The sequence below is a fragment of the Typopeltis vanoorti genome, chromosome 6, assembly GCF_054136105.1.
Source record: "Typopeltis vanoorti isolate ZY-2024b chromosome 6, IOZ_Tvanoo_1.0, whole genome shotgun sequence".
NCBI lineage: Eukaryota > Metazoa > Arthropoda > Arachnida > Uropygi > Thelyphonidae > Typopeltis > Typopeltis vanoorti.
The window spans coordinates 7,558,931-7,574,903 of record NC_143554.1 but is presented as its reverse complement, the minus strand read 5'-3'; the positions used below and the strand labels follow the sequence as shown (position 1 = coordinate 7,574,903).

Sequence of the window (15,973 nt, the reverse complement as noted above, 5' to 3'; positions counted from 1 at the left end):
TTGCAATTTCTATTCTGTATTCTAGATATGTTATGGTAGACAAACATTTTTTCTTGTGCAGGAGGAAACTGTTCCAAATAACAAAATCCAATATATGTCCGAACACTTTTTTTGTAATATTTTTTATGCTGTTTCCTCATTACAGAGTAGAACGATAGCTGCTGATTGCACCTATTGACTCCATCCATAGTGTCGTGTATGCACACACAGCAATGGGTTTTTCTTTCTTCAAACCATTCTTGGTTTGAAGAAAGAAAAATTGATGGATTGTGCAGGGAAGACAGCAGAAAAATATCTTTTTTGTCTTTCCAACATAGTGCAAAGACTTTCCCTCACTGATAAGCTCAGATTTCCACCTTCGATAGCTTTCCTGAAGCCAGATCTGGAGGAATGTCTCACTTTTTTGCATTTACAGTACCATAACTATCTATACGATGCTGTATCAGCGATATATCAGTGAAAGCAAATCAGTGAGTTCAGGACACATATAGTAATTATCCATTATAATGCAGTACCCTTTCCCCAGTAAAGGGTCTAGTAACTGCATTACTACATGCATCGACAAGGGGAGACTCAAATATTTATCATTCTCAATTACAGTTTGATTTCCCGTATAAGGTTTGAAATCCCAAAGATATCCACTTTTCCATTCACAAAACATAAAAAATTTTACCCCATACTTCGCTTTCTTTTTGGGAATACACTGCTTACATTTCAATCTACCTTTGAATGGCATGAGACTTTCATCGATACTGAAGTCTCTCTCTCAGGGATGTAGAGTGATCTACGTTTTTGATGGATTTTCATCAGAAAATCATAAATTTTGTTGAGGACTGGGCAAGGATGTGTTGCCTGATTGTATTCCTCATTATTCTGAAAATGCAAATACTTCATGATGGGACTGAATTGTTTTTCAGTCATAACATCACGAAATATTGACATGTTCAGAATCCAGTCTGTAGACCAATACATTTCAAGGGTGGACTTTTTCACGATACCTTGCACAATCAAGCGTGCTATAAATTAAGGAGCATGTTGATATCTGTTGGGCTCCAAAGTTTACTGTGAGAATGCCGACTGTACTCAACTTGCTGATGTTGTTGACAAGCATAAAGGTTAGTCTGTTCCACTATGAAGGAAAGAATATCATCGTCTAAAAATAGACGGAAAGAGCTTAAAATGTTGCTGGAGTCAAAGTCTTCAGTAATTCCTGGCTTACCTATGAAGGGAAGCCTTCATAGGCAAGCTGTGGACAAGCTGGTGTATGTTCAGTGGCGATCACCCATTGTCTGCACAAAGACATCTAACGTACAGGCAGAATTGCTATCTTCAGAGCTAGAAAGATTTCTCTCCTCATAGGTAGAACAAGAGCTGCTCGAAAGGCGAAGGCTCCAACTTTTCTGCATCTCACGTAGTTTCCTTTTCTTATCCTGAATGTTACTGCTACTGCTGTTACATCCTGATAACTGAAGAATGTGAAAATTTCAGTTATCATGATGTAACAAGAGAAGAAATAAAAACCCTGTATAGATAACTAAGTAAGCAAGCTTGTTCCTAAGCAGATATCGTTAAGAGCCTTTGAAAGTAACAAATACAAAAAATAAAAGGAAAGAAAAACATGCTTGCATCCAAGTGAAATATATAGCTGAAATTGTTTGTTGAACTAAATAAATAAAAAATAAAAAAAAGAAGGAAATTTTATTACAGTTGTGATATGATAAAATAAGATTAAGTAAAGCAAAGAAGATTAGTAATAGGATTTTGTATGTGAGAGGCTAGTTTTTAGATCCTTAAAAACAAGTAATAACTTAAAAACTTGGTAATTCTTGGAAATTTTGAAAAGGAGATTAATTTAGTATAGATGACATAGAGGTTAGCTTAATCAAAAGCCAAAGCTCAAGGTCATAATTCCCGAATCGAGACTTGTCACGTGTCAGTCGCGTGCACATGGACCGCATGATGTTTTGGCAGAAAAACTCCACTCTAATTGGTCAGTGAAATAGACTCCAGTAAGGGGGGAAGAAAAAGAAATTGAAGAAGGCGCCGGTAGGAGTCATCGTATAAAAGGGTTAGGAACCCCCCCCCAACGAGGCATTTTTCCTCAGAGTTTTTCTTCGCAAGTCTTCGTATAGGTGTCACGTGGTTTTCCTGAGTGACAGGTTAGGTGTTTTCTCCGTCCGACACAATAAGGAAACAAAGTGTGCGGGATTTTGATTTCGTGTTCTTATTGTAAGAAATGAGGGACGCCGTTTCGTTAAAAAGAGAGAAGATAAAGTCAGTGTCTTTCATCGTCCAGTGATCATAACGAGAGAAAGAAAATTCTATAAAGGAGTCAGTGCCCAGGTGGTGAATTTTTCAGCCATAGAATAGATGATCCTATGTATCTCCTTGATTGAAGAATGTAAGATAAAGACTGTGAAAGCCCATCTTAGTGCCAAAAGAACTTAGGAGTGATAAGTTATAGAAGAGTTCGTCCTAGGAAGATAAATTATCGGAAAAGGTAGAAACCAGTGTAGAAGACCCAAGTCAAAAGGTAATCTAAAATCTCGTGTCAATTCAAATCATATGTAACTGTAGTCATTGTTCAATTACTGAACAGTTGAAAGGATTAATGAGAATTATACTAGGACTTTAGTACATGCCAAACTAGAATAAAAATGAGCTTGTTATTATTAATTAATACGTAATTCATGTACCTAGAGATTTATGCATGTACATTGTATTTTAATGGAGAGAGTTTTAAAGGTCAAAAGTGTGTATTAGCTCAGCGAAAGGGTAATTTTAATCCATATTTTCTTAGTGAGAAAATTATAGTAACTGATTATATATGTCCTAGAAAATACAGAATTATAGCTTGATCAAACCAGTAAGGGATTAGACAAAGGATCAACTAGTTCTAGGATTATACATGTTTGTATGTATAGAATCTGTTATGGCGATATGATCACAATTCTCTTGTAGGATCTTAACCTAATACTTGTGTTTAGCTAGTGAAAATTTGTATTATATATTCTTAGTATTGAATTGAGATTTATTTGATAAAGAATGAATTGTACCATGTTTAAGAGTTCAATAAACTTTTGCTCATTGAAAATACAGTTGTCTGAGATTGTCGCTCAATGCACCACTTGTAACAACGTACGAACCTAATCACGGGGGGGGGGTTGTTAAGTTACGAGATAAAGGTCACGACTGCATATTAGTTTCACACTCAGACATATTTTGGTAATTGCTCCTTGTTTTTGAATTTTATATCTTAAACTAAATGTCCTGAAAGGTACAGTATAAAATAAATATTTAGGGACACTAAGCAGAGAAGAAGCTTGAATATTTGTATTTGAGTGATATCTCATATATAAATAAGATTTGGACAAAGACAAGTAGAGTTTTACATATAAGGATAGTTGAAAGCCTAATAATTGTAAATTGGGACACATCACTGCTTCTTGCGAGCTCGTAAATGAATTGTGTCTTGGGTATACTTGCTAATTATTCCTTTCTGCCCAGTAATAAGCTCTAAGCTAATGGAGATTATTAACCCCCACTGAGAAACAGAACAATAGAACATGCACAGTAGGCAGCACACTAAAGAGCCTCAAGCAATATCTGAATATTTTACAGGCAGAAATTTCTTGTTTGGTTTTTTCCATCTTTCTTTATTATGATATTGCATTTGTAGGATAACAGTGATTTTAAATATTAATTTCGCCTATTACTGAATATCACATAATTTCCTGATTTATAATAATCAGGAAATAATATGTATATTTTCTGATTTATAATTTGCTCATTTATAATAATCACCACATAGTTTCTGTTTCGAAAAATTAAAGTTATGAGGAACAATTACTAGAGAAAAATAACGAATTAAATCAAAACTGTACCTATATTTCATAACAGTTTTCGGCTGTGTTGATAGTGATGCAATGGGGGGAAGGGGGGGGTACACTATCCAAGGCAAAATAAAGTTCAATTCTATTGTAAAGATATGCAAATGAAATTTCACATTTGATATACCTATTTTGAATGATAAAATAGAAGCAAATGTATCGCTTACTTTAAATTGGAGTATAATATCTGAATTATGCAGAAAATATATATGTATAAATTTAAATTATAACTGTTAATTTCATTTTCTAATGACCAATTATACAAGGAAACCAAGAAAGTGAAATTAAAAAGAATGGTAGATTACTATATAAAGAAAAAATTTAGTGATATGATTAAAGAATTTCATGTTATTCTCTATAAAAACAAAGTCGATCAAGCTCATCCTAAAGGAAATCTGTGAAGTATTATTTGATTTCGATGATTTTGAACAAAAATAATATAATCTGGAACGTCTGCAGCCAGTTTTCTTTTCTTTTTTTAAAATAATATTTCAAATAATTATCGTGAATTAATTTCTTCGAGAACAAAGAAAATGTTTTATCAAGTAAGCAATTAGAAAAATATTAGCGCCAAAAAAATTAAAAATGAAATTCGTTCTCCAAGGTAAGGCAATATTTAAGTGAAGAAATTATGCAAGGATCTTTATTTTGTCCAGGCATTAAAATTGTATTGTACAATAAAAAGAGAAAACAAAAATATAAATAATTTCGATATTTTTAGTCTATCCAATATAACTAAGATCCAGTTACCCAGCATAGAACAAGGAAGTGCGTTTCTTGTTATAGGCAACTGAGAGGCAGCTATGAACTTGAGATAATCTGATTAGCTGTTCTCTTCAGCGTGAGGGTTTATCATAACTTCTAATGGACATGACGGTCAAATTGCACTTCTTATCCCTGTTCTTTCAACAGGTGGGCTGAATCATATCCAGATTTAGCTGAATGTCTATAGACATCCTGGCTGTTTGGGTGGTTAAGTACAGATCCTTGTCATATTCCCGTGATTTCTCAACTATTTGTCTTAGAGCAAAAATCTGATCTCGACAACCTCTGTTCGAACTGAAACCAACCTGTTCTCCTCCAAATTTCTCTTCCATAATGTATCTCAACCTCTTTTCAAGTATGCTTACATAAATCTTATCTTGAACACTTAGTAGAGAAATTCCTCTGTAGGAATTTCTCTACTAAGGAATAAAGCTACATTCAGCTTTATTCCCTTTTTTATAGATGGGAATTGTGAGCTGTACTCCAATCTGGAATTTGACCTTCTGACCAGGTCCTCTGAATAATGCAGTGGAGCCACTGCCAAACTTATACATACATACGAGGGCTGTTCAATAAGTAATAAGACTAATTTTACTCTCGCAAAACCACTCATCAGAATATTAATTTCTGTGGAATAAAGAAATGTTGCTGTCTGTATTAACAAAGGAGGTTGATAGATGGCGTATATGGGCTGATGTGCCAGAGTGTCACGTGACTAAACGCAAGCTTGTTTCAGTGCGCTTACGAGCCGCGACCAGTCGTCGAAATGGAAACATCCTTGGAACAGTATTATGCGATTAAATTTTGTGTGCGTTTGCAAAAATCGGCATCGGACACTTTTAACATGATACGCGAAGCTTTCCACAATGAAGCAATGTCGAGGGCAAGTGTTTTTCGCTGGCATAAAACTTTTAAGGAAGGAAGGCAAAATGTTGAAGATCTTGAACGTGAGGGAAGATCTTCAACGTCCATCACAGAGACAATGATCAACACAGCAGCGATTATCATCAAGGAGGATTGCAGAATTACAGTATGCCAGCTGCATGTTGTCCTGAATATTTCTGTGGGAAGTGTTCACTTAATCATGGCTGAATATTTGGGACTGAAACATGTTGCGCCTGATGGATTCCCAAACTCTTGACACTGGAGCAAATGCAGCATCGAGTGGATGTGTGCACAGAATGTTAAGAAAGACTGGAACAAGAAGGCGACAACTTCTTAAAATGCATCATTACAGCAGATGAAGCTTGGTTGTATCACTATGACCCTACAATGAAGCAGTGAATGGAAGCATCCATCTTCACCTACCCCCCAAGAAAGCAAAAACTGTAAAATCGACTGGTAAAGTTATGACCGTAATGTTTTTTGACTACGAAGGCATTGTTTACCAACATGCTGTAGAATCCAGGAATACTGTAAACGGCTCATATTATGTGGATGTTTTACGGACAATGGTACAGCACGTCAAAAGGAAGCATCCATTGCTGAAGAATGGCTTCTTATTGCACCACGATAATGCAAGGCCACATATTGCTGGTGGTGTAGTGGACGTTTTGCAGAAGAACAACATAGATATCTTACCACACCCTCCATACAGTCCTGATCTCGCATCGTGCAATTTCTGGCTCTTTCCTCAGCTCAAGAAACCACTAAGAGGCCACTATTTCAAAAGCAGCAAAGCATGTGTAAAAGCTGCAGAGGCGGTTTTGAAAGAACTCTCAAAAAACGGACTTTCACATGTGTTTAAGAAGTGGATGCAACGTTGGGACAAATGCATCGCGTCTCACGGTAGTTACTTCGAAAAAGACCATGTAAATGATGACGATTAAATAATCTGTTTTCTGTATAAATATAGTCATAACTTATTGAACAGCCTCTGTATTTAAGCATTTCTGGTCAAACGTCATCTACTTCATTTGTTTTTGATGGATTTTGCTGCCTCGAGTATTGATATGTTCTCCTGTTTGCATTACTCTAGAAACTTTTCTACTACTGTTCTATCACCATTTGTTTCATTTAAGTCTTTCCAGGTAATTACTACTGACATCTAGGATATCGTTATCTGTAGTTTTTGTCATCTTTATCATCTTTAATTCCTTTTAATTCCTCTATACGCTTACCCAACTTCCAGAGAAATTGGTTAAGAACGTGATTAGCAAGGGCTTGAGCACTAGACATTTTGTTTGGAGAATGATGAATGAATGGGTTGTCTGAAAGTTGGGAATAGTGTGATTAGCAGGGGAGTTAGGACTGTATTTTTTTTGTTTTGAGAGTGGGGAACAAATAGAATGGATTGTCAGTCAGTTGTGAGTGTTTTGTCTGTTAAAGGTTTAAAGGAGAGGTACATGATAGTTGATAGCTTGGGTCTCCCATGATGAGTCTTAGGACTCCATGGAGGTGCTTATGTAATAATAATGATAATTTTACAGTACCCATTTCTAATATTTTTCAATAGCCTCAAGAACATTTTGCCACCTTCTTGATATTTATTTTTTATATTGTTACCAAAGATTTCCCATGAATTTTGTTTAGCTACTTTTATGCATAGCTTAGCTCACGTTTTCCTCTGCATTCTTTTAGGGAATCTGCTGACTTATTTGCCAAGAACTTTTGATGTGCTTTTTTCTTGCCCAGGACTGCTTCTTTAATATTTTGTGTCCACTGGTATTGTCCTTTTTTTCTGTCCTAGCTGAATCAGTGTTTCCTTGGGACTTTGCCCCTGAGATTCTAAGATTTAAATCACTTGGGCAACCAAGCTGGTGTTGCTGGTATAACTTTGTAAAATGAAGTGAATGAATATTCTTTAACAGTTTTTGTTCTTAATGATCTGAATGTGATTTTAGTTGAGTTAATGTCATAAAAGGAACAAGGTTTTGAGATTTTTCCTTCTTGGCAATGCAGATTTTTATCCTGCTAACTATTTGGAGACTGACACACAATTGACAGATATAATGGTCCCACTTCTTTCAAAGTTCAGCTTAATCAGACTTACAAAGAGGAACTGGCCAGAGAAAGCATCTAATTATTAAAAATTATATGCTTGCCTCATAGTTTTAGTTGCTATGAATTATTCTGAAAACTTTAACCATATCTTAATTCATTTAAAACAGAAATAAATATTGAGTTTTTACTATTTAAAAAAAATTCCATAAACAAAAAAATACTAATCACTGCATACTTATGATTAATATTATACGTGCTATTTTTATTAGTATATGTAATGTATTGTCATCATATGCTGATTTCTTCAATAGGATGCATATCTTTTTGAATACATTTTAAATATTTTATAGAAGTGCTTAATCTCCACTATATATACCTTCAGCTTCAGAGATGGGTTGGAGATGTATAACTTCTTAGAGAATCAAATGACGAGTTAGCCAGCATAATGTTTGGGGGGGGGGGGGGATTTTTCTTCCTTTCTAGAGAATAGTCTCTCTCTCATATGGAGGTGGCATTTATTCTTCATGTCTTCATGGAAATGCTGATTTTTCAGTTTGCAGACTAGCAGGAGAATTCGTGCAATTAAGGGTTATACTGGTGTATGTACCTTAATTTATTTGCTTTGGTCCTCCTACTTAGTTTTTAACCAGCCCTTGCAGAATAAAAACAAACTATAGGTATTATTTCTGGGAAAATTCCCATGTTACTTCTCTTAAAAAACTATTATTTTTTACCAAAAAGACTGTGATATACACACGTTCTACTATCAGGTCTTCATGGGCAAGACTATTATTACAAGAACACTTCTGTGACTGTAACATCTCTATTCCAGAACATTTAAACACTAAAAAAACACAACATCAAAAAGAAAAATAGAATACAAAGTACTGGGAAAACAGAAATAGCAGTTTATGCCCTTGAATAGAAACATACCCTGCAAATCAACAAGGCCATAATAATAGACAAGACAACGAAACAATGCTAGAATATTGGAAATGATAGCCATAAAATGTGATGAAAACTCAATCAATGTCCACTGACCCTACATAATCTTAGAGTGTTGGAAGTTCCATGACATAAAAATTAGGTCACAACTCTGACCAGTAGGCGATAACACAAGCACTTCAAAGGCAGAAACACCAAGCCGACATGACATAGCATCCACTTCCCCCATGAGTTTCTGACGATGATGCACGCTTGAAATGGCTCACACCCCGTTAACCTTTTCCCCAGCCCCCTTTTTCCCATAAACCCTCCCCTCTTCCTCAAAAAAAAAAAAAAAAAAAAAAAATTTTTTTTCTATTTTCAGCCCCCTCTTTCATCTCTCTTCTTCAAAAAAAAGGTCCTTTAAAAATAATTATGTATATATTATATAAAAAAAAAAACCCAGGTTTTTCCAAATTAATTCTCCCACATCGTCTCAAACCCACCCACCCCACTTTTTCCAAAACCCCTTCCCTTTTAACACCCTAACAGCAGAAGTATGCACATCGCAGAAAGAAGACAGCCAACAACATCCAAAAAAAAGGTATGTGTGAATTTTCTTCCTCTGTTACTCTGCATATATTTGTCTCTAAAATACATCGATAATGTGTTAAGAATTCTTGAGTAAAAAGCCAATGACATTAAAAGTACTCCTAAACAAAAGCAAACAAAATAGCTGTAAAAATAATAACAAACTGACAAAATAATTGATTTGGCCTAATTCTAAAAGCATTTAACAATCTCTTAATGCTCTGAAACAGGAATGAATATTGCAGATTTGGATTTCATTTTAAGAAGAATTTAAAAAAATCCCTGTGAACAAAATAAGTTTTCATTATGTAATGAATACTTATTTATATACATGTATGAGGAGCATAATAACACCTACAGTAGTATTGGTAATATACTCTTAAATATAGAAATTACTCTCCCCCTCCCTCTCTCCCCACTTGGTAACACTAATAACTGTTCAAAATTTATGAACATATGGCAATTTAGCAGTATATACCCTATTTCAAAAATTTGTCTAAGGCAGTTTGGCAGCATATACACTTTTTCAGAAATGAGTTGAAAGTGTATTAATGTTATATATGGATGGCTGTGCTGAGTAAAAGAAAAGAACTTCAGCATTGCCTAATAGGTTATTATTGATGTTCTGATGGTTGAAGTCTGGAGAGTCAAAATATTATGACCAGCGCATCTTCATGCAAATCAAAGCAACTGCAGGGAAATGATGCCATGTGTGCAAATCATGAAACTGTTAAAATAACACCTGATAGCGTGCTCTGTTAATGAATCAGTTATTCTTCATATGAGAAAGGCAGCAGACTTAAGCAAGTTTGACAAAGGCCATATTGTAATGGCCAAATGACTTGATCAGTTGAGTATCTTCAAAAAGTGGTCTGAGGAGGGGGAAACTACAAATTGCCAGCAAGGTGTGGGTTGACCATGGCTCATTACTTAAGGTGAGTGAAGGCTATTCCAGACTTATAGGTACAAGCCAATAGAAGGGTTACTGTGGTACAACTTGCCAGCGATTTGAATGCTGGTGACGGGGAGAAATGGGACTGCATAGGTTGCTCCAGGTACACGTGCTAACCTCAATTCACCTCATGTGGGCACACGAGTATCAAAATTGGACTTTGCATGAGTGGAAGAAGGTCATCTTGTCTGATGAATGTTATTTCCTGTTGCACCATATGGGTGGCTAGATATGTGTTCATCATTTACCTGGGAAAGTGTTGTCACCAGGATGCACTGCGAAACGAAAACAAGCCAGTGGGGGGGCAGTGTAATGCTTTGGGCAATGTTCTGCTGGGAAACCCTTGGTTTTCATTCATGTGTAGGAAACTGATGTCTACCACCTACCTAAACATCATTTCAGACCAGGTACATTCATTCATGGGAATGGTATTCATCTCTGGTTGTGCATCCTTTCAGCAGGATAATGTGCTATGCCATGCTATCTGGATTGTGTAAGAATGGTTCAGAACATGAGGAAGACTTACAGGTATTGCCCTGCTTCCAAAATCCCTGGACATCAATGCATTTGAGCATCTGTAGTTTGTATTGGAACAGCACGTCTGCTCTGCATCTGCTCAACCATGTAACTTACAAGAGTTTAAAGGATTTGTTGGTTACATGTTGGTACCAGCTATCACAAGAAACCTTCAGAAATCTTGTAGTGTTGATGCCTCACCAGATAAGAGCTATTTTGTTGAAATGGAGGACCATCGTCATCATATTAGGTAGGTGGTCAAAACATTTTGGACCTTTGGCTCTTGAGTTTTTCTACATCAGAACCGACCTACTAAGGTATGTGCCAATCATCGATGTCCTAAAAATATGTATAGATCTAATCATATTACACTTTATGTTCCAGATCATCATCATATAGTGAATCACTGCCTTCCCCCCCCTCCAGTTCTAGGTTCATGTAATGGTTTACTAACATGTTTTTGAGCAGTTATACATGTGCATAAATAACATAAATAAAACATTTATTTACATCAGAAAAGAACACAAGAAATTCAGAAACATTTTCACAAGTGAAAAAATGATTCTGAATAGTTTAGTTTAAGGAAACACATGAACCAGTTTGGTTATCCGTGTACGCCATTAAAAGGTTTTCCATTTCAGTAGTAAGATTTTCACAGTTTAAGGATAAATGTAGTGTTAACTAGTGTAGTACTTTTCAGTTAGAATTTTATCTTTGTATTTAACAACTGTAACAACAGTTGTTGCAAGGTAAACCTAGCCTGCAGCTTTTCTCGGTGTTTGATACATTATTATCACTAAATTGAATCATTTTAACCTTAATATCTAATGTAATAGATTTACATGCTTTCTTTTCACTGAAGCAAACCCTTACTTTGAATTTTATTGCCATCATTAACAGTAATAAACCAAAATTATAGTTATAAACAATTTATAATTCACAGCAAGAAAGCGGCAACACACAGATAAATCTAGTGTGCATTGACGTTGTAAAAATTAACTGACTTCAAGAATACTGCACATAGATTGATTCATGGCAATATCATAGTGCTAAAACTGTTGTATGAGCGAATGCAACATCATATAAGTGGGCATTGGTCATAATTGAAAAGTGTCGTATGAGTGGTATAGTTGTAAAGTGTTGTAAGGTGGGAGTATTTCTGTATTACTTCCAGCACAAGACTGTTTTTGTTCTGTATTTTTCAAATATATTAATATAAAATAAAAACTGTCTTTAGCTTAACTCCTTATTATATATTACATGGTTCTGTTTATTTTGGTGTGTACATGTCTTTACATATATACCATTTTTATTTTTCAGTTATGTTGCAAGTTTCATATCTGCACTTTATGATGTCTATGTAGATTTGTACTTCACTTATTTGGAAATTAATCCATTGGGTTTGTATTGAGTGGTATATTCTTTCTTTCATACCTTTTTTTTTTTTTTTTTTTTTTCAAAATGAAATAAATTTTAATTTTTATTTATTATTTGTGTATGTGTGTTCATTAGAATAAACTCAAATAACAAACTTAATTGCCATTGTTCTAATGAGAATGACCTAAGAAGTTTGAGAAGTTTATTTTATGATTAAAATTATTTACTTTAACAAGAACTTTTTTTAACATAGAATTTTCTTTTAATATATATACAGGGTGGTCCAAAATGTACCTACCAAATTTAATGCTGCAAATTGAAGAGTTGGAGGTTATAGTTGTTGAGAAACACTTCAGAAAGTGAAGAAAGAATGATTGTTTATTAACAGTTCAATGGAACACTGTCCATAGCAGTACCTATGGAAGAAAATTAGCTGAAACATTGTCTATGATACAGAGGTTAAAATGGGTCTGTGAAGGATTAATCAACTGAGAGCTAAATCGTGCTCTGCTTTGGACATCATTCCAAAATTTTAGGGTAATTTTAGGTGCACTACAACAAACATGTCAGCAGTATTCAGAGGATGGACAGATTTGGTATAGTTCACCCACCATTTGTAGATTATTTCTTGGCATTTTGCCAAGAATAGTCGATTCATGCTGAAGGGGAGAAAGAAATGATGTACGAATTGGTCGTCAACATGCGAAATCACGTGTTTTCTTGTCTGTTGCTGTACTAGTACTAGTTTGATTTTTGTTGGCGCGTTTTTGCATTTTTTTTTATTATTAATTTGTATGATGGATCAAGTACAGTCAACAAGTTCTGTTGTTAAATGTTTCAGTAGCTCTTGCAAAAGAATATTGAATAATGTGCTGACATTCTCCGAAAAAGAATCGTCAGAAGGCTGTCTTCTTGTTCCCCTTTCTCAAGTCATAAAACGTGCAAGTGCAATTGCGGGTGTATCGGGGTCGACTGTTAAAAGAATTCATAGGGAATCAAAAAGTGAAGGTAAGCCAAAATTTAAATCTCCTAAAAAAAGCGCCAGAGAAAGAAAACCATCAAAACTGTAGCTTTGAATGATTTTGATGTAGACTTTATAAGAAGAACTATTCACGAATTTTACGTGGTCGAGAAAAGAGTGCCAACTGTTCCGAAATTGATTTCTGTGCTTAAAGAAAAAATTAACTTTCTTTGGAAAAGAGAAACTTTAAGGAAAATACTTCATGAAATCGGATTTTGTTTTAAAAAAGTCCCAGAATAAAAGGAAACTTATCATGGAGCGAAGTGACATTGTTTTATCTAGAACGCAGTATTTGAGAGCAATAAGCATTTCAGGGAGGAGAAAAGACCGATTGTGTATCTAGATGAAACTTGGATTGATAGTAATTTAACTTTGAAAATGTTGGCAGTCTAAAGAAGAATGTGGAGTGCTACAAACAGGAAATGCCTCGCGGCGCATAATAATTTTGTGTGCGGGTGGAGAAATGGGTTTTTTACCGAATTCAAACTTACTATACAAAGCCAATTCAACTATTGGAGACGACCATGGGCAAATGAATTCTACGATCTTTGAAAAGTGGGCAGAAGAAAAACTGATTCCAAACCTTCCTAAAAATGCTGTTGTTATAATTGATAACGCTTCATATCACTCTATTCGATTAAACAAAGCTCCAAATTGAATAAGAAGCAAGTTCTTATGGATTGGCTCTCTGCAAATAACATTTCTCATTCCCCAGATATGCGAAAAATTAAATTGCTTAATTTGGTCAAAAGAAACTCGCCCACAACCAAACTATTTAAATTTGACACGATGCTCAAATAATGTTGGAGTCTTGACAAGTAACAGACTGATTTGGAGGAAAATTGTAGATAGGAAGGTAGTAATGATGTAAATTTTTCATGTAGTACTATCATATCCTGTACATCTCTTGAGGGTACATGGCAGGAATTTGATGATGATGACGATGCTCAAAGAGCATGGATTTCTAGCTTTGAGGCTACCACCATATCATTGCGATATTAATGCTATTGAGTATGTTTGGGCAGAAGTGAAAAGTTTCATTCGCCATCGCAATGTAACTGGGGATATTGACATGTTGAAACTTTTTAAGCTTTCAGAACAGGCGATTGAAAGTATTACAGTTCAAAACTGTGGAAAATATTGCTCTCATGTCACCTCATTGGAAAATATGTATTGGGACAGAGACAGAATTATCGAAGAATTATGCGAACCTTTTGGTGATCAATTTAAGTGAAAGTGATGGCGATTCGGACACCGATTCAGATGACTCTGAAGATTAAAAGAATTTGACAATGGTATTTTTTCCAACATTTTTTTTGCATGGGTTTGTTAAAAGAGTCGCAACAATTTATAGAAAACTTTCTTAAAAATAAACTTAGTTACTTTTTTGTTTTATGCTATACCTTTTTTAATTTTGTTAACACTACGTACATTTTTTCAACTGTTATACAAGCAAAATAGTTACACTTTAAAAACAGCAATGTTTGTAAAAGAAAAGCTAAATTTTCCGACCTGTAATAATAAACAAACTCATCCCAGAAGACAGACTGATTACCCTATTATCGGAATGGATTCTCCTTTTTCTGACGTGCAGAAGTGTCGAGGGACCTCTAATCGGTGGGCGAACTATATTTGCATAAAGTTAGCAGTTGGGTGAATGAAAAATGGTATCTTAAGCAGAAAAGAATTCCTAATTTTTAGAGGCTGAGGAAGCTATTGAATGTTTGGTGGGAGAGATTGAAAGTAAACATCAGTCCAAGGAGAGGATCTGATTCTGTCTGGGCATTTGTGTATTACTGAAAGTGAACATTGATCCTTTTTGTGAGAGAAATGGCCAAACTGCATTTTCGCAGCATTGAAAACAATAGGTTACGTTTGTCCAAGGATGGTATGTGGATCAGTGCTTAAGACATTGGTTGCAGATGATCTTAAAACTCGGGATGTCTAAGCCAATAGAATACAGGATTATTGGTGATTGAGAGTAGGTCATTTATGTATACGTGAAGGAGGGTAGGTGATAGAACAGAGTCCTGAGGCACTCTTTCATTGGTGACGAAGCTTGAAGAGACACTGCTATCCACTGTGACATGCATTGAATGACCATTGAGAAAGGCATTTAGAGGATGGCTGGTAGACTGGAGGAAGGCACTTTGCATAGCAGATCTTGATGCCAAACATGATCAAAAGCCTAGACATTTCAAGAGCAATAGTATGTATTTCTCTTATCCTTTCTCTGGTATTCCATTGGTAGGTGATATAGGCTAAGAGATCAGTCGTGGATCTAGATTGGCAGAATCCATACTAGTAAGCCTCCAGATAATGTGGAGAGGGTTGATTGTTAATAACTATTTCCATTATTTTGGAGAGGATAATGTGATTGTAATTTGTCAGTAAGTAGTATTAGAGCAGAGTTTTATCCACTTTTTTGAGAAGGTTTGATAAATGCTTGCTTTCATGCTTTGGGATAGGTACCAGCTTGGTTTAGAAGATTGTAGATAAGGAACAGATGTTAGCACTGGAGCATAGTGTTTGAGTACATTTGGAGAGATGCTCTTGGATTCAGAAGCCTTTTTAGTGTCCAAGTTCTTTCTTGAAATGATTTGCCTCAGTCACCTATGCAGGAGTTGAAGGAAACAGTAATGTTAGGCAGTTAGCTTTATCTTGAGGTAATGCACCAGCAATTGCCATCTGGAGATGGGGCAGAAGCCTGAGCAGAAGATTCATCCGGTGGCTTTCAAAGAACATAGCCATTCCCCTCCATTTTCCTCTTGGTCTTTGTGAAATCCAGAGTTGGATTTGCTGATAGTTGTTTTCCATCTATTATGTGCTTCAGCATAGGCTGAGTATAAAGATATCGTTCGTGTTAAAGTCACTTGTGGGTAACTTAAGGGTCAAAGCCAGAAGACTCTGAGGAGACCTCTGGGTAGCCTATTAAAGAATGCTGAGAACTGACCATGACTTCTGGTCCAATGTCTAATCTTCATTTTTACATAG

At 35.4% G+C, this 15,973-nt stretch overlaps 1 protein-coding gene across 3 annotated transcripts in view; it reads left to right on the top strand.

Annotated features, from left to right (window-relative positions):
- The window catches only part of ATPCL (ATP-citrate synthase), a 555,953-nt gene that overhangs the window by 120,265 nt on the left and 419,715 nt on the right, over positions 1 to 15,973 (top strand). For all 3 annotated transcript variants that reach the window (XM_090394661.1, XM_090394662.1, XM_090394663.1), the window contains exon 7: positions 11,902 to 11,981. In XM_090394661.1, the coding sequence (XP_090250787.1) occupies positions 11,902 to 11,981 (80 nt within the window). The remainder of the gene's footprint in view (positions 1 to 11,901; positions 11,982 to 15,973) is intronic.